General features: G+C 36.7%; 2 protein-coding genes across 2 annotated transcripts; one reads left to right on the top strand and one right to left on the bottom strand.

The window, feature by feature from the left end:
• Positions 1-710: 710 nt before the first annotated feature.
• On the bottom strand, positions 711-15,915 carry LOC134235190 (uncharacterized). Its single transcript, XM_062717306.1, has 13 exons — positions 15,725-15,915; positions 15,466-15,589; positions 13,894-13,992; positions 7,386-7,451; positions 7,194-7,259; positions 6,104-6,195; positions 5,783-5,880; positions 5,381-5,571; positions 4,139-4,213; positions 3,918-4,037; positions 2,777-2,908; positions 2,568-2,698; positions 711-1,050 (listed from the first exon to the last, which is right to left on the bottom strand). The coding sequence occupies exons 1-13, from the start codon at positions 15,823-15,825 to the stop codon at positions 942-944; spliced, it is 1,404 nt and encodes a 467-aa protein (XP_062573290.1). The 5' UTR covers positions 15,826-15,915; the 3' UTR covers positions 711-941.
• Positions 15,916-16,121: 206 nt separating this feature from the next.
• Positions 16,122-25,215, top strand: LOC134235191 (Fanconi anemia core complex-associated protein 24-like). Its single transcript, XM_062717307.1, has 6 exons — positions 16,122-16,306; positions 16,650-16,789; positions 17,243-17,395; positions 19,960-20,101; positions 20,699-20,730; positions 25,080-25,215. Exons 1-6 carry the CDS (start codon positions 16,186-16,188, stop codon positions 25,143-25,145), a joined length of 654 nt encoding a protein of 217 aa, XP_062573291.1. The 5' UTR covers positions 16,122-16,185; the 3' UTR covers positions 25,146-25,215.
• The last annotated feature ends 515 nt before the right edge of the window (positions 25,216-25,730 follow it).

Genomic DNA, 25,730 nt, shown 5'->3' on the forward strand with positions numbered 1-25,730 from the left:
GCAGCTAGCGATGGTGGACGATGGTAAAGCCTTGTGTGAATCCGAATATGAGGTACTTATCAGAGAAAAACGACAGTTACAGGCACTACTGGTCAAACAAAACGAAGCTAACCAAAACAGACTGCGCTCGGCATGGATGCGCTTCCATCAGATGAAAGAAGAGCGTGACGAGCTTGTCGCCCAAGTTTCTGCACAATCTCCTCGAACACGCACGCCCAAATTAATGGCGGCACTTCCTGATACAAGTAAATTGGACTCTGGCATCATTACCGCGTCAGGAAAATCCCCAGAACAAATGATATTTGAAACCAGAATAATGAAGCTGGAGATGACACTGTTTCGTAGAAATAAACTGATAGAAAATCTGACACAGAGACTTAAGAACCATAACCCAGAATTTTCTTTGTTCCACGACCCCGAGGTGGCGGCGTATGTCGACGATGAACTAATGCAGGACGTCCAGCTGTCGGACTGGGATGTGGACTCCCAGGTCAGCTCCGACTCACAGTTAACATTGTAAATAAAAGAGTCAATAAAACTTCAAAATATTGCAGTATTAGTCTTTATATCAAAGGGACAATTACTTAATGAACCAGATCCTGTTTTAATTAACTCCCTCGACCTGTTTCATCATAATGTTGCACACATACTTTTTTTTTTTTTAATTTACTTCTTTATCACGTAAAACACAACAAAATGCATTTCAATGCATTAACTATATTATGATAAATTCAAAATGTCCATGAACTATTTTTTCAAATAGTACATATATGCTAAAGAAGTCAAACATCTGTTTTCTAAAACATTATCATCCAAATAAATCACGAAAAAACATGTCCTCAGTAAAATGCAAGAATATGACGTCTATGCACCAAATGAACGAACTCTTGGTGTTATCACACTTCCAACACACCCCATATCCAAGTGCCCGCTTGGTTTGGTTATAACGGTCTGACGAGGTCCGGGGCCTGGGCCAGCAGAGCGTCCTGTATAGCACTGGTCAGCCCCTTCAGTCTGGACAGTCCCTCCAACAACTCACCAGCCCCGTCTCTGAAACAAACATATTTTTTCAATTTTTGAGATTAAGGTTTGAGACAAATACCTATTACTTATTTATGCTGAGATTCCGTGTCAGTCAAAATATCCAGCCGAAATAAATCCAATAACAGTTTATTGTTTAAAAAAAAAACAACTAAGAAGTCAGTAAATATATAAGGATTTATTTACTATTAAGTCAGTAAATATATAAGGATTTATTTACTAAGCATCCATAAAAGTGAGATTGTGGAAGGCTTGTGCAAATTTTACGGAAAGATTATGGGTGATATACGCATTTTACAAAGTTCCCGTAAACCGTGCGGAATTTACGGCAAGTTTGCGTGAGTCCATCCTTCATATTTAAAAAAATGATGTCACCTTGCTTACTGTCATATAATTTTACCAAATCAGACAAGAAAAAAAAAAAACATCGGTTCTACTTGTATGCGAGATATCATCGATTCGAACCGAAGACAGACTTGCAAGTTGAACAAACCCCTTCCCTCCTAAAAAAGAGAAAATATTACAAAACGGAAACAAAGCAGGGATATAGCATCATTTTAGAGAAAAAAGGAGGGGGGGAACTTACTTGCAAAAAAAAAAAAAAAAAAAAAAACAACGGGGGGGGGGGGGTAGGTTCCAACTTCTTTCAGTACCAAACTTTATTCAAACACTACTATAAAAACACGTTTTTGACTACTTTTAAACAGAAATATGGAACCAGACTTTCAGTGAACATTTCCAACAGCAAAAAGTTAAATTAAAAAAAGTGTGTGTGTGTGTTGGGGGGGAGGGCTCTGTTGCTACGTGCCTGCAAGGGGTGCCCTTGATTTTTCTACACTAGACACAATGTGTACACCTTCACATAATCAAGAGCAAAGGTGTAAACCAGCTATATCATGCACAGGGCAGTGTTGCTAAATGCACCAAAAATTCAATAATGGCGAAAATGTCTCGAAGGGTAAAACTGCATTTTTTTCCATTTGAGATTACTGTCAAGTACTAGTATTTGTTAGATCAATTAATGATTGTAAATTGTGGTAAGTAATTTTGTCTCATGTTTTATAGCATCTGGTTGGTCAGACCATGGGTTTCCAATAATGGTTTTATAGGGAAAAAAAAGAAAACTCTTGTTTTTAAACCTTTTTTTAAATATAAATAATCAAAAATAAGCTTTCAGCCGGTTTGGGTGAAAAAATCACCGTATCTTTTTATAAGCACCTCCTATTTATACACACTCTCTTTTTATATCAGTAGACAAACTTTATAAATACATTATAGTGATAAACAATGACAACTTCTTAGACCTTTGAAACATGCAGAAAAACATGTTTTCCGAACTCTGCCAAAGCCCAAGATGATGTGCTTGTATTGACAAGTTCAGAAGCAAGAAATATAAGAAAATAAATTAAATAAGTCATCCATATCAGAAAAGAACCATTTGCGTAAAAGCTTTAGAAGTTAAAGAAGAAATTAAACCAGGGAAGTGAAAACTTTGAGGAACATTTGAACAGTTCTGAGGTACGTACCTGAGAAGTTCACTGCAAGTGTCTGACGGGTTGATAGACATCACATTAAAGATGGCTCTCATTGCATGCATCTTGACATGACTGTTAGGGGACTTCAAACATTTGAATATTATCACTGGTAACATGTTTTTCTGAAAGATAAGGCTAATCTAGGTATATTTTTTATCTAACAATTTTTCATCTAAGGCATAGTGTTGAAAGAATCTTACAATCTTGCTGGCATTTTGCTGAAACCTGGCGAAGTTTGCCAGTCCCCTGGCGGTGTGACTCTGTAAGTCTGGGTTGGTGTCATCTCTTTTTAGCAGCTCTCCCAGGCCATCTAATAAATCTTGTAAACCTCCCTAAAAGAATGGATTTTTAGAGAATTTTGAAAGACCAAGACAACATTCATTTGAGTGCATCAATCAAAGGGAAGCAATACTGAAGGGATGTACTCAGATTTTGTTATTTAGCTTCATAGACTTCTTCCCTAGCCAAGGGTTTCTGATACGCTTCTTGTTCTCTCCTCATAAACCCAATGTTAATGAGGAGAACAGGATATCAGAAACCCTTGGCTAGCTAAGATACTCCATAGAGTTAGGGGAATATTACCTGGACTTCACTACTTGTAGCCAGGTTAGCTATGAGACAGGCAGTATTACAGAGTAGGGAGAAGATTACCTGGTCATCACTACTTGTAGTCAGGTTAGCTATGAGACAGGCAGTATTACAGAGTAGGGAGAAGATTACCTGGTCATCACTACTTGTAGTCAGGTTAGCTATGAGACAGGCAGTATTACAGAGTAGGGAGAAGATTACCTGGTCATCACTACTTGTAGCCAGGTTAGCTATGAGACAGGCAGTATTACAGAGTAGGGAGAAGATTACCTGGTCATCACTACTTGTAGTCAGGTTAGCTATGAGACAGGCAGTATTACAGAGTAGGGAGAAGATTACCTGGTCATCACTACTTGTAGCCAGGTTAGCTATGAGACAGGCAGTATTACAGAGTAGGGAGAAGATTACCTGGTCATCACTACTTGTAGTCAGGTTAGCTATGAGACAGGCAGTATTACAGAGTAGGGAGAAGATTACCTGGTCATCACTACTTGTAGTCAGGTTAGCTATGAGACAGGCAGTATTACAGAGTAGGGAGAAGATTACCTGGTCATCACTACTTGTAGTCAGGTTAGCTATGAGACAGGCAGTATTACAGAGTAGGGAGAAGATTACCTGGTCATCACTACTTGTAGTCAGGTTAGCTATGAGACAGGCAGCATTACAGAGTAAGGAGAAGATTACCTGGTCTTCACTACTTGTAGCCAGGTTAGCTATGAGACAGGCAGCATTACAGAGTAAGGAGAAGATTACCTGGTCTTCACTACTTGTAGCCAGGTTAGCTATGAGACAGGCAGCATTACAAAGCACTTGCTTGTTTTTGGGATTCCCCCTGATGGCTTTCTGTATGGAACGACCAGCAGTGAAGTCCTCCTATGATCAAATTACAGCACACAGATGCTAAAAACCAACTTTACCACAAAATAGCATTTAATTTACCTCTCTAAATTTTTTGATTTTTTTTTTGTGTTTACCTGAACAATCCTATGTTTCTGCCAGTTTGAACCCAAAGAAAGGAAACAAATGGTTTTTAATGCCACCTCCTGCATCTGTTGATATACATTTATAAAACTTAAAATTATATTTCTAGTTAAGAAATAACTGGTTAAGAATCTTTGAATATTTGATCACTAATTGTAAAAGTTAAATAGGTTGTTATTTTCATATTTTTTTCGAAAGTAAACAACAACTAAACTAAAATCCAGTTTATCATTATTACATGTATGTATCAGCATTATTTAATTAAAACATGCATATAAATATTAGAAAATCAAAATAAAGATAAGTGATCTGGAACCAAAAAACCCATAGAATATTAAATCCAATAGTTGCAGCATAGGAAAAAGACAGAAAATGACACTCTGCAATATTAAATCAAGCCAAAAATTAAATCACTTCAAAAGCCAGTAACTTTTACTGAATTACCGTATAATTTCAATTTAGCAACCACCTTAATTTGTTATTTTTAAAATAGACTTGGATCATAAAAATTGAATTTGTTAAAATTTATAGAAAAAAAGGATCTAGAGGGGTGATCAAGGGGGTCTAGACCCCCTCTCCCTGGAATTTGCAGAGTTATTAAATTAATACACTAAACCAACTAAAAATGACTTTTGACCCCACGTAGAAAATGTAGACCGTTTCTTGAAAATCCAAATCTGTGTTAAGTTGGTATGAAAAGTCCTAGGTGTATGAAACTTGAAAAGTCAATGACTAACATCCTCCATCATCGAAATAGCTTTTAAACATTTTGGAAAGGATTTTACTCTTTTTTTGCTTGTCAAGAAATTTCTGGGTTGGAATTTTTTTTACTTTAAGAATGAGGCCCTTTATTTCGCTGGTTGCTAAAGAAATTGTTAAATGGTATTACTAGACTAGTGATAAAACCCATAAAAAACAAGAATGTAACTCAAACTAAAAGATGAAATTGAGAAAAATTAGAAGCAAATATTTTTGCCAATCACAACAATTCTGTTCACCTTCTGGGTGGATCAGCATGTTATACTGGATTCACTGGAAATATATGGGGTGTAAATGTAACAAATTTCTAAAATAATTTGTTGAGATCTCTAAAGACCCATGCATACTATTAAGGAATATAACAGTTCGAATTTAATTGATTCAATTTGATTGATGATAAGAAGCCACTTTCATTTGTTAAGAAAAGTGTGACGTTTAATGGATTCAAAATGGTAGAATTATGTGCCATGTTATACCTGTTCATCTTCTGAGCCAGCCAGTGAGCATACAGAAGTTAAGACGTTCAGTGGACTCTCTAGGATTTTATTGTGTGTACTCGTGTCCTCCGCAATCAAACTGAGTGTGCTCACGGCTACGAGTGACACGGCATTACAGTCAGACGTACAGCTCAGTCGAAGAACAGGCTCCAAGGCCCCATCCTCCAGGGCTGTCAAAAGAGAAATGAAAATCAAAGGAAAGATGGCTAACCTTATTTCTGTTAATTTTCATCTGACAAAAAGCAAAAGCAAGCATTAAAGGAACAAAAATTGTACATTTTTTAACTTTCAAAAGTTGTACTTTCAGCATTATTTTCTATTGAATTTTAACTCAGTACCTTGTGAAGTCTTAACATTTACTTAGTGAAGAATCTGCGATACCTTTACTCTTCAGATCAGGGAGTCTACAGAAGATTTTCAGCGTACTGATCCCCTCCACTAGGGTCTGTTCACAGGTCAACGCCGTCTTTGACAATATGCTGCAATAACACCATAATTTAGTAAATTTACAGCACAAAATCACTGAAACACAGAATATCATTCTATTCCCATTACATCTACTGATTAAAGAGTTCAAAATGCTAAAGTAAATACATCATATATTGACTGTTTAAAACTTTATCTTCGGAAGACCTTGACTGTACAAAATTTTAAAAGAATTCCGGGTAATAATTGTTCAATAGGTCTGCTAAACGTTCCTACCTACAGATTGCTTTGATGGCCCCAGCATCTGCCAGGTATCTGTGTAGGGGTTGATGAGTGGACAGGATCTGAAGACCAGCAATGACCTTACCCTACAGAAAAATAAAGTCCAACTTTACTCTACACAAAAATAAAGTTCAACCTTACCCTACAGAAAAATAAAGTCCAGGATCAATCTTACCCTACAGAAAAATAAAAGTCGGGGATAACCTTACCCTATACAAAAATAAACTCCAACCTTATCCTACAGAAAAATAAAGTCCAACCTTACCCTACACAAAAATAAAGTCCAGGATCAATCTTACCCTACAGAAAAATAAAAGTCGGGGATAACCTTACCCTATACAAAAATAAACTCCAACCTTATCCTACAGAAAAATAAAGTCCAACCTTACTCTACAGAAAAATAAACTCCAACCTTACCCTACAGAAAAATAAAAAACTAGAGGTACTGTGAGCGATGAGCTCACTAAATGATACCCCCGGCCTCCACATAGCTATAATGGCAAAGTCCATGTTTTGCTGTGGCCGTGAAACCCAAAATATGTGTCGGATCAAAAAGTAAAATAGGAGGTGCACAATGGCAATACATGTATGTAATAAAGATTCTGTGAAAGTTTCATCAAATTTCATTCAGTGGTATGAGAGGAGTTGCGGATAAGAGATGGGTACCCCAAAGCCTTACCCTACGGACGGAATACTATATACCCTCCCGCTTTTCAAGCGGGGGGTATAATAAAGTCCAACCTTACTCTACAGTAAAAAAGTCCATTCTTACTCTACAGGGAGATAATGGTCAACATCAACCTTAGACTACTGAAATATAAAGGCCAGCAAATTAAGGGCAATGATAGCCTAACCTACTGAAAAAAGGCCAGTATCTCAAGGTCATTTATAACCTAGCCCGCTGAAGACTAAAAGGCAACAACTCTAGAAAGTCCAGTTAGAGGACAATATATGCAAAATAAAAAAGATAAAATTTAAACTAGTGTTAATTAAGAAACATACATGTTGACAGAAATAAAAATGATCAAGAATTATGTATAATTTGTTACATTAAGTAATTAAATATTAAATATTGCTGACATACCTGTATAACAGGGTGATCATTCTTTGCTAACATTATTAATGCCTGAACACCACCAAGTTCAACAACCTGAAGTACATGAATTCAAAAACTTTGTCAATCTTTAAAATAATACTTGACATTGCATAACATCTTAATTGTTTAGGATTATGTATGTCTGGATATAATGAAAGAAAAGATAAATCTAAGTCCTACCTTACAGAGGCCTGTGATTTCTCCACACTGACTGACAAGGTTATTGGCAGCTTCTGATTTAAAATTCTACAAATATTTTGTGCACGTAAATAATAGTGGTACCTGAAGCTCTACATTTAATTAATGTAATTTTTAATTATTCAGAATTAAGAAATGAAAGTGACTGTGTGTCACATGTGACCAGGTGTGTGGAATGTGTTTAAGGTGCTAGTTACCTGTAGAGGTGAGAGTGACTTTTCAAATGAACACTGTCACATGTGACCAGGTGTGTGGAATGTGTTTAAGGTGACAGTTACCTGTAGACCAGTAGAGGTGAGATTGATTTTGTGATGAACTCTGTCACATGTGACCAGGTGTGTGGAATGTGTTTAAGGTGACAGTTACCAGTAGAGGTGAGAGTGACTTTGTGATGAACTCTGTCACATGTGACCAGGTGTTTGGAATGTGTTTAAGGTGACAGTTACCTCTACAGGTGAGAGTGACTTTGTGATGAACTCTGTCACATGTGACCAGGTGTATGGAATGTGTTTAAGGTGACAGTTACCTCTACAGGTGAGAGTGACTTTGTGATGAACTCTGTCACATGTGACCAGGTGTGTGGAATGTGTTTAAGGTGACAGTTACCAGTAGAGGTGAGAGTGACTTTGTGATGAACTCTGTCTCATGTGACCAGGTGTGTGGAATGTGTTTAATGTGACAGTTACCTGTAGACCAGTAGAGGTGAGAGTGATTTTGTGATGAACTCTGTCACATGTGACCAGGTGTGTGGAATGTGTTTATGGTAACAGTTACCTTTAAACGAGAGATTGATTTTGTGATGAACTCTGTCACATGTGTCCAGGTGTGTGAAATGTGTTTAAGGTGACAGTTACCTGTAGAGGTGAGAGTGACTTTTCAAATGAACACTGTCATATGTGACCAGGTGTGTGGAATGTGTTTAAGGTAACAGTTACCTTTAAATGAGAGATTGATTTTGTGCTGAACACTGTCACATGTGACCAGGTGTGTAGAATATGTTTAAGGTAACAGTTACCTTTAAATGAGAGATTGATTATGTGATGAACTCTGTCATATGTGAACAGGTGTGTGGAATGTATTTAAGGTGACAGTTACCTGTAGAGGTGAGAGTGACTTTGTGATGAACTCTGTCACATGTGACCAGGTGTATGGAATGTGTTTAAGGTGACAGTTACCTCTACAGGTGAGAGTGACTTTGTGATGAACTCTGTCACATGTGAACAGGTGTGTGGAATGTGTTTAAGGTGACAGTTACCTGTAGAGGTGAGAGTGACTTTTCTCATGAACACTGTCACATGTGACCAGGTGTGTGGAATGTGTTTAAGGTAACAGTTACCTTTAAATGAGAGATTGATTTTGTGATGAACTCTGTTATACGCAAGTGAGTTAAGGCTACATATAGAGGTTTCTATGCAAAATATCTAATTAAATTCGATAATTGCTCTACCTACCGCACAGAAAATGTTAAGACTTGTTTTCTAATACATTCTTGGTACCCAAGACATGCGATAGCCAGTACACATTATTACGTCATATTATGACGTCATCGACCTCTACTACACACGTTTATAAGAAACATCAACAAAATCGCTTCGGCGCAAGGGCATACCTTACTTTGTTTTACAGAAACAAGGTATAAAAAGATGCAGGATATTCCAAGGATTTAAGATATTGCTGCACAAATGTTGGGACTGCAATTTTTTAGTTACTATTCGTGCAGTTTTAAGTTTATATAGGGTAAAAATTCACAGTCCAGAGTAAGTTTTATAAAATTTTAATTGATTTAGAAAGCGCATAGGATTTGTGCAGCAATTTTATTAGTTTCAAGAATATTCTCCTTAATATTATACACTAATTATTTTAAATTAGATAGGATATGCCCTTGCGCCGACGTGGTTTTGTTGATGTATTTTATTACCTTGAATGGGAGAGAATAATGACGTCATAATATGACGTCATAATGTGTACTAGTATAAATATGCTGTGGGTACTAAGTATGTTTAAGAAAATCAATTTGAACTGTCTCTGTACATAAATTATACAACTTATGAATTTTTAATTGCTCATTTGCATAAAAATGTCCATGTTTAGCCTTAACTTACTTGCGTATGTGACTAGGTGTGTGGAATGTGTTTAAGGTAACAGTTACCTTTAAATGAGAGATTGATTTTGTAATAAACTCTGTCACATGTGACCAGGTGTGTGGAATGTGTTCAAGGTAACAGTTACCTGTAGAGGTGAGATTGATTTTGTGATGACCTCTGTTACATGTGACCAGGTGTTTGGAATGTGTTTAAGGAGACAGTTACCTCTACAGGTGAGAGTGACTTTGTGATGAACACTGTCACATGTGACCAGGAGTGTGGAATGTGTTTATGGTGACAGTTACCTGTAGAAATAAGAGTGACTTTGTGATGAACTCTGACACATGTGACCAGGTGTGTGGAATGTGTTTAAGGTGATAGTTACCTGTAGAGGTGAGAGAGACTTTGTAATAAACTCTGTTACATGTGACCAGGTGTGTGGAATGTGTTTAAGGTGACAGTTACCTGTAGAGGTGAGAGTGACTTTTCTCATGAACACTGTCACATGTGACCAGGTGTGTGGAATGTGTTTAAGGTAACAGTTACCTTTAAATGAGAGATTGATTTTGTGATGAACTCTGTTATACGCAAGTGAGTTAAGGCTACATATGGAGGTTTCTATGCAAAATATCTAATTAAATTCCATAATTGCTCTACCTACCGCACAGAAAATGTTAAGACTTGTTTTCTAATACATTCTTGGTACCCAAGACATGCGATAGCCAGTACACATTATTACGTCATATTATGACGTCATCGACCTCTACTACACACGTTTATAAGAAACATCAACAAAATCGCTTCGGCGCAAGGGCATACCTTACTTTGTTTTACAGAAACAAGGTATAAAAAGACGCAGGATATTCCAAGGATTTAAGATATTGCTGCACAAATGTTGGGACTGCAATTTTTTAGTTACTATTCGTGCAGTTTTAAGTTTATATAGGGTAAAAATTCACAGTCCAGAGTAAGTTTTATAAAATTTTAATTGATTTAGAAAGCGCATAGGATTTGTGCAGCAATTTTATTAGTTTCAAGAATATTCTCCTTAATATTATACACTAATTATTTTAAATTAGATAGGATATGCCCTTGCGCCGACGTGGTTTTGTTGATGTATTTTATTACCTTGAATGGGAGAGAATAATGACGTCATAATATGACGTCATAATGTGTACTAGTATAAATATGCTGTGGGTACTAAGTATGTTTAAGAAAATCAATTTGAACTGTCTCTGTACATAAATTATACAACTTATGAATTTTTAATTGCTCATTTGCATAAAAATGTCCATGTTTAGCCTTAACTTACTTGCGTATGTGACTAGGTGTGTGGAATGTGTTTAAGGTAACAGTTACCTTTAAATGAGAGATTGATTTTGTAATAAACTCTGTCACATGTGACCAGGTGTGTGGAATGTGTTCAAGGTAACAGTTACCTGTAGAGGTGAGATTGATTTTGTGATGACCTCTGTTACATGTGACCAGGTGTTTGGAATGTGTTTAAGGAGACAGTTACCTCTACAGGTGAGAGTGACTTTGTGATGAACACTGTCACATGTGACCAGGAGTGTGGAATGTGTTTATGGTGACAGTTACCTGTAGAAATAAGAGTGACTTTGTGATGAACTCTGACACATGTGACCAGGTGTGTGGAATGTGTTTAAGGTGATAGTTACCTGTAGAGGTGAGAGAGACTTTGTAATAAACTCTGTTACATGTGACCAGGTGTGTGGAATGTGTTTAAGGTGACAGTAGCCTGTAGAGGTGAGATTGATTTTGTGATGAAAACTGTCACATGTGACCAGGTGTGTGGAATATGTTTAAGGTAACAGTTACCTTTAAATGAGAGATTGATTTTGTGATGAACTCTGTTATACGCAAGTGAGTTAAGGCTACATATAGAGGTTTCTATGCAAAATATCTAATTAAATTCGATAATTGCTCTACCTACCGCACAGAAAATGTTAAGACTTGTTTTCTAATACATTCTTGGTACCCAAGACATGCGATAGCCAGTACACATTATTACGTCATATTATGACGTCATCGACCTCTACTACACACGTTTATAAGAAACATCAACAAAATCGCTTCGGCGCAAGGGCATACCTTACTTTGTTTTACAGAAACAAGGTATAAAAAGACGCAGGATATTCCAAGGATTTAAGATATTGCTGCACAAATGTTGGGACTGCAATTTTTTAGTTACTATTCGTGCAGTTTTAAGTTTATATAGGGTAAAAATTCACAGTCCAGAGTAAGTTTTATAAAATTTTAATTGATTTAGAAAGCGCATAGGATTTGTGCAGCAATTTTATTAGTTTCAAGAATATTCTCCTTAATATTATACACTAATTATTTTAAATTAGATAGGATATGCCCTTGCGCCGACGTGGTTTTGTTGATGTATTTTATTACCTTGAATGGGAGAGAATAATGACGTCATAATATGACGTCATAATGTGTACTAGTATAAATATGCTGTGGGTACTAAGTATGTTTAAGAAAATCAATTTGAACTGTCTCTGTACATAAATTATACAACTTATGAATTTTTAATTGCTCATTTGCATAAAAATGTCCATGTTTAGCCTTAACTTACTTGCGTATGTGACTAGGTGTGTGGAATGTGTTTAAGGTAACAGTTACCTTTAAATGAGAGATTGATTTTGTAATAAACTCTGTCACATGTGACCAGGTGTGTGGAATGTGTTCAAGGTAACAGTTACCTGTAGAGGTGAGAGTGACTTTTGTGATGACCTCTGTTACATGTGACCAGGTGTTTGGAATGTGTTTAAGGAGACAGTTACCTCTACAGGTGAGAGTGACTTTGTGATGAACACTGTCACATGTGACCAGGAGTGTGGAATGTGTTTATGGTGACAGTTACCTGTAGAAATAAGAGTGACTTTGTGATGAACTCTGACACATGTGACCAGGTGTGTGGAATGTGTTTAAGGTGATAGTTACCTGTAGAGGTGAGAGAGACTTTGTAATAAACTCTGTCACATGTGACCAGGTGTGTGGAATGTGTTCAAGGTAACAGTTACCTGTAGAGGTGAGATTGATTTTGTGATGAACTCTGTTACATGTGACCAGGTGTGTGGAATGTGTTTAAGGTGACAGTTACCTCTACAGGTGAGAGTGACTTTGTGATGAACTCTGTCACATGTGACCAGGTGTGTGAAATGTGTTTAATGTGACAGTTACCTGTAGAGATGAGAGTGACTTTTCAAATGAACACTGTCATATGTGACCAGGTGTGTGGAATGTGTTTAATGTGACAGTTACCTGTAGAGGTGAGAGTGACTTTGTGATGAACTCTGTCACATGTGACCAGGTGTATGGAATGTGTTTAAGGTGACAGTTACCTCTACAGGTGAGAGTGACTTTGTTATGAACTCTGTCACATGTGACCAGGTGTGTGGAATGTGTTTAAGGAGACAGTTACCTGTACACAGGGATCGACACGAACTTTAAAACCATAGTTGTCAACAGTGGTAGCCATTAATAATTTCCACTAGCCCTGTTCATGTATTAGTTGTCCAGCAGCCAAAGGCTGGTGGCCGAGTCGCGAAGCGACGAGGGGGATAGGTGTGGGAGGGGGTTTCCCCCTCCTGCTAGTGAGGATACGGGGGGCCTCCCCCGGGAAATTTTTAAAATAGAGATGCCAATTCCTGCATTCTGGCTGTATTTTGGATAAAAATTGTTACTCTATGAAGTATGACGATAAAACATATGTTTGAAATTAAATTGAACAATGATCAGTTACATTGTGCGTAAATTATAAATATTTTTGTTACTCTGATTGAGTGTTTGGTAAAATTTACAGTAGTCCTGCAGGGTAAGTTTAAAGGCATGTTTAGTAGCCCGACCTCAATATTCAGTTGTCCCGTGCCAGCGGGCTACTGTAAGTGTCGAACCCTGGTACAGGTGAGAATGACTTTGTGATGAACTCTGTCACATGTGACCAGGTGTGTGGAATGTGTTTAAGGAGACAGTTACTTCTACAGGTGAGAGTGACTTTGTGATGAACTCTGTCATATGTGACCAGGTGTGTGGAATGTGTTTAATGTGACAGTTACCTGTAGAGGTGAGAGTGACTTTGTGATGAACTCTGTCACATGTGACCAGGTGTATGGAATGTGTTTAAGGTGACAGTTACCTCTACAGGTGAGAGTGACTTTGTGATGAACTCTGTAACATGTGACCAGGTGTTTGGAATGTGTTTAAGGAGACAGTTACCTCTACAGGTGAGAGTGACTTTGTGATGAACTCTGTCACATGTGACCAGGTGTGTGGAATGTGTTTAAGGTGAGTTACCTGTAGAAATGAGAGTGATTTTGTGATGACCTCTGTTACATGTGACCAGGTATGTAGAAAGTAATTAAGGTAACAGTTACCTGTAGAGGTGAGAGTGATTTTGTGATGAATTCTGTCACAGGACGACAAGACTCGCACACTCTCTCTGGATCCTCCAAACCAAGCTGTGGTAAGGGAATCTGTAAAGACAGCATTTGTATATATTCATCAATAATATGTTGACATTGCAACTGTTAAGGCGAGCACAGATTAATTTAGATCAGGCTTATCAAACCGCACATGAAATTTGGTGCATCTAGACTCTGATGTCACATGATACTGTATAGCAGGTTAAAATCGCGGTCGGAAAAGATCGCGATTTGTTCAATTTTCAGCAAATCGAGGTCGTTTGAATTCGCGGAAAGGCAAAAATCATACATTTTTTAATAGTACTTGCCAGCATTTTTCTTTACGTATATATTGTGTGAACTGTTATTTTCAGTCTATATCTTAGTATTATCTTACGAAAGTCTGTTCATGTATATAGAGTATATCAGACAGGAAAGGAAAGTCTATATATTGTGTCAATTTTGAGCCTGATTAAATAATAATGAAACACCGGACTGATCCAGATTTGAAGGCAAAATAATGTTACGCATTCAGAATATTTTTTATTTCCAAGTCCAAATAAAAAAAAAATATATAGTAGTCAAATTGTTGAACTTTTAATCATATAATTGAAATTAATTAATTGTCTTTACCCTGTTTACTTCGAAAGTGCCTTGATTAAAGGTAATGACTGATTGATAGGCATGGGTGAAATTATACAAGCTTGTTTAATTAAATAATTACATTGCACGTCTACTAGATGGCAAAACTACCGTCATCGTATAGAAATTAATTTAGCAATAAATAAGCTTTACAAAACACCAACAACTACGTGTTTGTATACACTCTCATAATTATAATGGTAGTCTACATCTAATTTACAGATGATAATAAAATTTCAGTTTATCCTTATGAACCTTTTCAAGAACTATTCACTGTATGTTGAATTCGCGGAATTTCTTTTTCCGCGAATATAGCGAATATTAACTCCGCGAGTTAATTTCCTGCTGTACAGTATCATATGTAAGTTGCATTTACCAAAAAGAATCCTGAACAGCCCTGAAAGTCAACGAAGAACATTTCATATACTATTTATCTCCAAAATATATCCATTAAAAAAATCTAGCGAGTTAACATTTTGTTGAACTTTTCCCATTATTCTCACAAGACATAGCTTTAACAAGCGATGCATTGTGGGTCCAGAGTAACTGCGAAAAAAATTTTTTTTTTTTTGATCAATGTGCAAAGTCTTGCTTTAAGAGCTCGCAGTGAGCTATCATTCATGATTTGAGTACAGAAAGCATTCTCAAAAATTATAAATAACTATCTTAAAACTTAATTCATCACATTGCTGCATGTACATTTATAAAACTGTCTTTTGTCAAAGAAGCATGTAACAAAACATTTCAAAGCTTGTATACTGCTCACAAAAAAATTGTGGGAAATGTTTCCTCTGTATACCAGTGTAAAACTTTGCTTGCCCATTGTGACCCCATCCTATCCCTTGGAGTTATGATCTGAACAAAAATTGTTAATTTACACTGTGTAATAAAGGCCATGTTTACCTTTTCATTACAGCACTTGCTGCAAAAAACATTTCCACATTGGCGGCAGTGGTGCTTCCTTCTCAGCTGATTAAACTTGTTTTTACACCACTGACAAGCAGACACTTCATCATCTGATATCCATCTGTAAATAAAAAATACTTCTTCAATCAAATTTACATCTTTCTGACTTTCTTTTATGTACAAGTCACTTGCCAGGAAAAACGAAAGGATGCGACAGATCGAAATTGAAAGTAGGATATGATCTTCTGCTTTGTACCTGTTTTTCAGAAGAGTAAAATTCGTCGAAGAAAATACATCAGTTAAACCTTGGACAACTGCCGGAGTAATTAGTCTTCCCTCAAGTTTCACTGATGTCATTATTATATCTTTCTATGCAAAATATCAGATCATCTTTTTTACCAAAAACGATAAACTTCAGCTCCGCCCATCTATTCAAATTCCGATCCCGACTTTTAAAATTTAGTTTCTTCAAATAGAATTGTTTTTCATTCTATCTATTTTATAGAACAGATATTCATAAGATATCTACATAATACTTAACTTCGGTAGAATAAACAAATTTGTCGTTCACATGTCAACGTTTTGTTTTTCATTGATTTTGGGTTCGTTGTTCACTTTATTAAAACCCCATTTTGCGGGAAAATGGAAAATTAGATGTTATGATTGTGTTGCTGTGGATGGTATGCAGAGTAGTTTTATGGCAATGAAAAGGGAGTGATGGATAACGACTTAGATCTTTCCTCTCTTGTGGAAAAAACTCGTAACATAAATGTACCTATTGGTCACATAATTGCTTCTCAGAAATGGAGGAATTCAGAACTGCATTACAGTTTACAGAGTAAGAAAATAAATCAACTTTCACACGAAATGCAGAATTTCTCTGAAGTCAGACCACAATATTATGATTCTTCATGCCATTTTGAGAGATTTCTGTTTTCTCTTAGAGGGGCGGGGTGTGTAGGTGGGGTGGGGGTAGTTAACCATGAAAACTCCAGGGTTCAAGATTTATGTATTTGAATGAAAACTTCATATAAATATACATCAGATCCAGTACAATCACTAGATTTTGCTACATAGCTAGAATTACCCATGTAGCTTTACTTACCTACCCTTTTAAGCATTGGTATGGACTAAAAATCTTTTAATTGGTACTATATTGACTGAATGATATGATTTTGTAGGTAATGTACAGGTCCTGTTTGAGGATGATCTTGGAGTTGTAGACTTTTTTCCCTCCAGTAGACTTGGTGTGGTCTACCTCACAGAACCGGACTTAGTGGCATTCTCAGGCCAAAAGAAGAAGTTAGCTAAGCTAAGAAAGGTTAGAAATCACATGCAAAACAGCAAGAATCCTAAGGTCTCTAATCACCCCTTTTAGAGACTCTATGAACAAGTAATAGTCCATGTTTAAATGACTCAGTATATCCTGCTTTAAAAAATAACGGTGCTTTTGAGTAACATATTAGTTCATTGGAATTTCTTAAGGTCAAGAAATTATTAAAGCCTGGAAATTATTAGGTCGAAATATTTATAGTTTGTAGTATAAAAATTGGCAAGATTTTACATACATGGAGTTCATTTGCATCTTTTGGATACATTCAACAATTTGATTTTTTTCATCAGTAATTAAAAGAATAACTTGTTTTTGGAATATTTAGAATCCAGTTGTCATCCTGCAAAGATGAATTAATACTTGTATTGAGAACTTCTGTTATTTCTATGAAATAAAGATGATGACCCTAAGCTACTCTGATACATACTATTATGATTTAAGGCTGACCGTGTTCAGGCGGTGGTCCTTGCTGAGAAGACCCCCACCAGCGGTCAGTATTACCCAGAGGTCCAGAAGTTCTGTCTCATGGATCTAGGCTTCTCCGTCATACCAGTACCAACTCAAAAAGAGGCAGCCTCAATACTATCACAAATGGTTAGTCCAAATTTCTACAAAATAGTAAATAGTAGGGATGTCAAAATATTAATTTTCCGTAGTCGAACATTCGATTGCATTATTCGAACGATGGTCGACTATTCGGAGAATTTTTAAAGCAGCGTGTTTTTGAAATCTTTTTAAGATAAACTGGAAAATTGAAATAAATTGGAAATGGGGAATTGAAAACACCCACTATCCACACCTCCGATGAAATTGTTAAATACTGTTTGTTCCATAAATGCAAATGTTCCTAAGCATTTGAAATTGAAATCATAGAGTTATAAATATGATTGGTACAAGTCAATTAAATAAATTTCATAGTCCAGTATAGCGTTGCATAATTTACTACGTACAATAACAAAAAAGTAAGTGATTGAGAAATAATTATCGCGGTATATAATTACTGTATTTTCCATATGTACAATGAGGAAAATTATTTATGTACTGTGACTGTGTTTGAGCTTTTATTCTTCTGAGGAAGTATACGATACAGCTCTATAGTTTGAGGAAGGACCCTTTTTCAATTTTGAGATAAGAATTTCATTATCACCCCTTTTTTCCTGCATTTATTTAATATTCGAATGTTGTTTCATTATTCGATCGTCTGTCCATTCGACTGACAGTCGAATAGTCGACTATTCGTTGACATCCCTAGTAAATAGGGATTTAGGTTACCTAGTGTTCTGTTGTCATTGGTAAAACTTGGCCCCATAACTTTTTTAATGTAGAAAGATACATTAACTTTATCATGTTCATTTAAAAACTTCATGACCAAATTTAATTAAGCAAACCCACCTTAAAGCATCCTTACTTAAAAGGGATTCACATAATTTATTTAAATAAATGTACAAGCCTCTTCACAAGAGAAGACAATCAGGGGATAAGACTGGTATATTCATTTAGAAATTTCCCTTAGCATCTTCTCACAGGTGTTTGAATTCATGCAAAAAACAAGAATCTTTTAACTGTATAAATTTCTTGAGGTCTTGGACTTAGTGAAAGTGCTTGATATGTTTAAAATTTACCAGTATTTCCAGAGATACTTTCCTCGTTTGTAGAACTTTCTTTTTCAAGAACAGCAGGGCTACAAGCAAGGGTAGATCAAGTCTGTTCAATTAACTAATCTAGAGCAAAGAGTAACAGAATTGTGAAATTTTGCTTGAAATTCTTATAGCCATAGCAAGCACCGTCATGTGTATTTATGTTTATTCAAATTTGGCTCCAGAGTAGAGATGGTCCACAACAATGTTTTAACTTCACAATATCCAAAAAAAAAATCCTCAAATATCCTGCAAGATCAGCAATGCCATAGACTGTTGCATTGATAAAAAAAATAATCATGTTGTAAAATTATTGTTAAGATATTTCTTAAGACCAAAAAATGCTCATTCAAGTAGGATACTCAACACATGTGACAGGGTACATGGACTTATCATTGTACTAAAACCAACATAACATTGTTTTTCTTTTCTTTTCTTTTTAGCTCACCTCAACGAAGTTGGGGGGAGCTTATGTGATACCCTCGGCGTCGGCGTCCCGGGTTAAGGTTAAGTTTTTTGGAGCAGTTTTCTTTTTAAGTACTTCTATGTCCTATATTGATTAGACATGCATGGAAGATGTTTCTAATGTGTTTCATTGTAGCAGTCAAAGTTTCAGATGCTGCAATTTCAGCAAAGGAATGACCAGGTTAATGTTTTTGGTGCAGGTTAACATTTTTGGTGCAGTTTTTGGTGTAGGTCTCATATCCAAGTAACTATAAGCCCTATGTTGACCAAACTTACACGGATGGTACATCTTAGGATGCATACTACCAGACTTGCTTCAGATGCTGAATCTGACCTACATTTTCCGGTTGAGTGAACAGGTTAAAGTTTTTGGTGCAGATTTCATTTCGAAGATACTAGGAGCCCTATAATGACCAAACTTGCATGGATGGTACATCTAAGGGTGCATTCTACTAGGCTGGCTTCAGAAGCTGAATCTGACCTACATTTTCCGGATTAGTGAAAAGGTTAGTTTTTTATACAGGTTTCATTTCCAAGTAACTTTGAGCTCTACATTGAACAAACTTGCATGGATGATACATCTTAGGATGCACACTAATGGACTTGCTTCAGATGCTGAATTCGACATACATTTTCCAGATAATAGACCTCGTAAAAGTTATGGGTGCAGGTCTATCACCAAGAAACTATAAGGCTTATATAAACCAAAGTTGCACAAATGATGCATCAAGGGATAAAAACTCTCAATCTTGCTTCAGATGCTGGATTTTAATTACATTTTCATGATGAAGAACTAGTTTTAAGTTTTTATATAGGTCTATTCCAAAGTATCAAAATTGCATAAATTTTGCTTTTTTGGATGTACACTTTTTGTTGGTTAATTGTGTGACTTAATTTGCCTTACTTAAAGACAACATTCATTGAGGTGAGCTCTGTAATCTCTGATTACTTATGTTTTTTTATGGAGGAAATTTTTTTTAATAGCTAGCATGCATAATTTTAAGCATGTGTATGCCAGTCAGGAGTTCCTTATTGGTAGCTTTCATTGTTTTCTAGGTGGTCAGTGAGAGCCACACAAATACCAATCCATTTCTGAGGAGGAAGATCTATCCTTTAGATGAAGCCTTACTGGCCACTGTCAAATGTATTCCAGGCCTTGGGGGCGTCAAAGCTCGGGCTCTGCTGGAGGGATTGGGAAGTAAGAGATTATGTTTCAAGACTTAAATGTGAATTTTGAAGTAGTTGGTGCTGATGTTGCATGTCCTCAAATCTTGTACATTGATATTCAGTATTGAACATGTGTAGAAACACTCACTGTACAGTACAATTGAGTGTAATATGTCACAGGTGAGCCTTGTGGTACATGGCCTATTTAGCACCTGTCATTTTTTGATAGACCGTGTTCATACATAACATTTATAATGTTAAAGAAAGTAAGGGCATCTATATATATAAGACATATATATGAACCGGAGGAGAAATTGTCAAATAATTAGAGCTGTAAGTGTTTATAATAATCTCATATTAAAGTTCTTTTTATAGAAGCATAACAATATAAATTCTGATTTGATTTAATTGCCTATAACCTTCAAATTTTTCACCAACATACATGTGTCATTAGTGAGGTGTGCAGCTGAACCATTTATTCCCATGAGTGACATAAAGTTGTTGCACTTAACAAAGTAAAAGTTTCCTGCATAACCTTGCAGGTGTTGATAGAGCATGCTTTAACTGCATGTTATTTCATATTGTGTAGTCTTTGAATTTAGCTCAGTTGATCCTTCTTTATTTCTAGGTATTGAAAACATATGCAGTGCCTCAGATCAGGTAAACATCTTTTTAGCTCACCTGAGCCGAAGGCTCAAGTGAGCTTTTCTGATCAAAATTTGTCCGTCGTCTGTCGTTGTCGTTGTTGTTGTCGTCGTCGTAAACTTTTCGCATTTTCATCTTCTTCTCAAGAACCACTGGGCCAATTTCAACCAAACTTGGCACAAAGTATCCTTGGGTGAAGGGGATTCAAGTTTGTTCAAATGAAGGGCCATGCCCTTTTCTAAGGGGAGATAATCATGAATTTGTTAAAAATTAATGGCATTTTTAAAAAATCTTCTTCTCCAGAACCGCTGGGTCAGGAAAGATGAAACTCATGTGGAAGCATCCTCAGTTAGTGTAGATTCAAGTTTGTTCAAATCGTGAACCCAGGGGCAAGGGTGGGGTCAAAATGGCCGACCTAAGTTTTACATAGGAATATATAGGAAAAATCTTTAAAAATCTTCTTCTCCAGTACCACTGGGCCAGGAAAGATAAAATCATGTGGAATCAGCCTCAGGTAGTGTAGATTCAAGTTTATTCAAATCATGACCCCCGGGGTAAGGGTGGGGCCAAAATGGCCGACCCAAGTTTTACATAGGAATATATAGGAAAAATCTTTAAAAATCTTCTTCTCCAGAACCACTGGCCAAAGAAAGATGAAACTCATGTGGAATCATCCTCAGGTAGTGTAGATTTAAGTTTGTCCAAATCATGACCCCCGGGGCAAGGGTGGGGCCAAAATGGCCGACCCAAGTTTAACATAGGAATATATAGGAAAAATCTTTAAAAATCATCTTCTCCAGAACCACTGGGCCAGGAAAGATGAAACTCATGTGGAATCATCCTCAGGTAGTGTAGATTCAAGTTTGTTCAAATAATGACCCCCGGGGCAAAGGTGGGGCCAAAATGGCCGACCCAAGTTTTACTTAGGAATATATAGGAAAAATCTTTAAAAATCCTCTTCTCCAGAACCACTGGGCCAGGAAAGATGAAACTCATGTGGAATCATCCTCAGGTAGTGTAGATTCAAGTTTGTTCAAATCATGACCCCCGGGGGTAGGGTGGGGCCAAAATGGCCGACCCAAGTTTAACATAGGAATATATAGGAAAAATCTTTAAAAATCATCTTCTCCAGAACCACTGGGCCAGGAAAGATGAAACTCATTTGGAATCATCCTCAGGTAGTGTAGATTCAAGTTTGTTCAAATAATGACCCCCGGGGCAAAGGTGGGGCCGAAATGGCCGACCCAAGTTTTACTTAGGAATATATAGGAAAAATCTTTTAAAATCTTCTTCTCCAGAACCACTGGGCCAGGAAAGATGAAACTCATGTGGAATCATCCTCAGGTAGTGTAGATTCAAATTTGTTCAAATCATGACCCCCGGGGCTAGGGTGGGGCCAAAATGGCCGACCCAAGTTTTACATAGGGATACATAGGGAAACCTTTTAAAATCTTCTTTTCAAGTACTTCAAAGCTATGATTAGTGATATTTATATGGAATCATCCTCAGGTAGTGTAGATTCTAGTTTGTTCAAATGATGAACGCCTGGAGGGGGGGGGGGTGGAGTAAATTCAAGCCTGATGTGCTCAGGTGAGCGCTGTGGCCCCTGGGCCTCTTGTTAGCTCACCTGAGCCGAAGGCTCAAGTGAGCGTTTCTGATCAAAATTTGTCCGTCGTCTGTCGTTGTCGTCGTTGTTGTTGTCGTTGTTGTCGTAAACTTTTCACATTTTCATCTTCTTCTCAAGAACCACTGGGCCGATTTCAACCAAACTTGCTACAAAGTATCCTTGAGTAAAGGGGATTCAAGTTTGTTCAAATGAAGGGCCACGCCCTTTTCCAAGGGGAGATAATTATGAATTAGAGAAAAATTAATGGCATTTTTAAAAAATCTTCTACTCAAGAACCATTGGGCCAGGAAAGATGAAACTCATGTGGAATCATCCTCAGGTAGTGTAGATTCAAGTTTGTTCAAATCATGACCCCCGGGGGTAGGGTGGGGCCAAAATGGCCGATAAAAGTTTAACATAGGAATATATAGGAAAAATCTTCTTCTTAAGAACCACAGGGCCAGGAAAGATGAAACTCATGTGGAATCATCTTCAGGTAGTGTAGATTCAAATTTGTTCAAATCATGACCCCCGGGGGTAGGGTGGAGCCAAAATGGCCGATAAAAATTTAACATAGGAATATATAGGAAAAATCTTTAAAAATCTTCTTCTCAAGAACCACAGGGCCAGGAAAGATGAAACTCATGTGGAATCATCCTCAGGTAGTGTAGATTCAAGTTTGTTCAAATCATGACCCCCGGGGGAAGGTTGGGGCCAAAATGGCCGATCAGTATTTTACATAGGAATATATAGGAAAAAATCTTTAAAAATATTCTTCTCAAGAACCACAGGGCCAGGAAAGATGAAACTCATGTGGAATCATCCTCAGGTAGTGTAGATTCAAGTTTGTTCAAATCATGACCCCCGGGGGAAGGTTGGGTCCAAAATGGCTGATCAGTATTTTACATAGGAATATATAGGAAAAATCTTTAAAAATCTTCTTCTCAAGAACCACAGGGCCAGGAAAGATGAAACTCATGTGGAATCATCCTTAGGTAGTGTAGATTCAAGTTTGTTCAAATCATGACCCCCGGGTGTAGGGTGGGGCCACAATGGCAGATCAAAGTTTTACATAGGAATATATTGGACAAATCTTCCTCTCAGGAACCATTGAGACAATATGAAAGATGAAACTCTTGTGGAATCATCCTCAGGTAGTGTAGATTCAAGTTTGTTCAAATCATGACCCCTGGGGGTAGGGTGGGGCCTAATGGCCGATCAAAGTTTTACATAGGAATATATAGGGAAACCTTTTAAAATCTTCTTTTCAAGTACTTCAAAGCCATGCTTAGTGATATTTATAGGGAATCATCCTCAGGTAGTGTAGATTCTAGTTTGTTCAAATCATGACCCCTGGGGGTTAAAATTCAAACCCCCTCCCCCCCCCCCCCCCCCCCCCCCCCCACCCTTTCAGTAAACTTTCAGTTCTGATCTCAAATGTGCTTTTTCCTATCCAATTGCTCAGGTGAGCGATGTGGCCCCCTGGGCCTCTTGTTATTTTTATTTTAGTTCATTTAATAAACGGTAAACAAATTGCCCCACTTTAACTTGAACTTTGAAATATCTTTTTTAACCTTTTAGAAGATCAGTCACAGTAAAGAGAGAGAGAAAATTTTATTTTAAATTTACAACAAATTCCAAAGACAACGTTTATGAAAGAGTTATCTCTCTTATTTAAATATTGTACTTTAACATAATGAAAATGCATGTACAGTGATAGCAATCCCTTTTGCACTGAGATAATTTGAACTTAAATTAGGATACCTTGGTTTACTCAGTTGACCAATATGCTATGTGTTTTTATTAATCATTGTGTGTCATCCATCAGGTTTTAATATTTTATACATTTTCAGCTTCTTCTCTGGATCCACTGCACCATTTTCAACCATATAGCATCTATGGGTGAAGGGGAGTTAAAATTATTGAAATATGCCCACAAACTCTGGAGCTTGAGGGATGGGGCTAAAACCATTCAAATTAATGCAATCCTTAAAAATCTTATTTACTTCTGGACATGAAGCAGTCAAACTGTTGGCACGATTGTAATAAGCATTAAGCCCTCTACCAAAATTGGGTGAGAGGTACTGGGGTTAGGGTGGGGTTCTGTTGATTACAAAGTAAAACATGCATTAATTTTTTTGAAAAATCTCTTTTCTGGGAATTAAGTCGATGAACGAAGTTTATGATTCTGACAAGGAAGGATGCCTCTTCGAAATTGTAAATTTTATGGCCCCTGGTCAGTGTTCTGGTGTTAGGATGGAATTGTATTGATACATAATGAAAATGCATTCATTCTTTGGAAGTGCTCCTCTGTATAAAACAATAAACTAAGTACATGTTTATGATGACCAATGGTTTCTAGTCCAGAATTATGAAATATGTAGCCCCTGGGTCAGGTTTTACATGATTTTACATGTACAGTATATCAAAAATGCTAAATGATTTGAATATCTTCTCCCTTGCTCTTTGGTATTAAGAAACAAAATAAATGTGTAGTTATGATATGCAAAAACCATCTGAGAATCAGGGGTTCCTGTGGGGTGAGGGCTCTACTGATTAGATAGTGAAAATTCATTAATTCTTTGATAATCCTTTGCTCTGCTTTTGGATATTAACTAAATAAGCTAGGCATAAAGTTATGATGAGCAAAGATGTCTCTTTCAAAATTGTGAATTTCATAGCCTCTGGCTTAAAATGAGAACCCATTTCAACTGTGAAAAAGTTGTTACTTGATAAATGATTACATTTTCTTTTGTAGGAACTCTCCGTGATAATAGGCAAAGCTGGTGCTGAAAATGTCAAGAAATTTCTGAACAAGAGCTGATGATCTCCTTTTTCTGCTTTATTGGTTAACTGAGCCAGCGAGTTTTTCTGATAAAAGTGTGTCCAGCATCTGTTGTGTGTTGTCTTTCACATTTTAAACTTCTAAAAAACACAGGACTGATTTTTTTCTATTTTATCTTTTCAAAAAAAAAAAATCCCTGGTGAAGGAAACGTTAAATTTATTCAAGTAATGACCCCCTCTCCACCCCTTGGTGTGGGTTAGCACATTTTTATATAGGAATTTATAGGGAAAATCTTTAAAAAATTGTCTACTCAAAAACAGAAATCTATAATTAGTCATATTAATAAATACTGAAGCATCATCAGGTAGTTAAGATTCAAGTTTATTTATAATCATTACCCCATAGAGATAATATTGGGTCAGGATAGGAGATCAAATTTTTACATTAGAATATTGACAGAGGGGGGAAAATGTTGATGAAGAACAGTAGGGCTATAGTGACTCAGGTCAGTCCTGTGGTCCATGGGTCTGTTGTATAATTTTACACACTTATATGAAGAAAAACCAACTGCATATTTCTGGGAGGTCAACATTACCACTACATATCCAAAAATTTCAACACAT

This window comes from Saccostrea cucullata, unplaced genomic scaffold (genome assembly GCF_032062105.1).
Source record: "Saccostrea cucullata isolate Sc308-1 unplaced genomic scaffold, CSIRO_AGI_Scuc_v1 ctg23, whole genome shotgun sequence".
NCBI classification, from domain to species: Eukaryota; Metazoa; Mollusca; class Bivalvia; order Ostreida; family Ostreidae; genus Saccostrea; species Saccostrea cuccullata.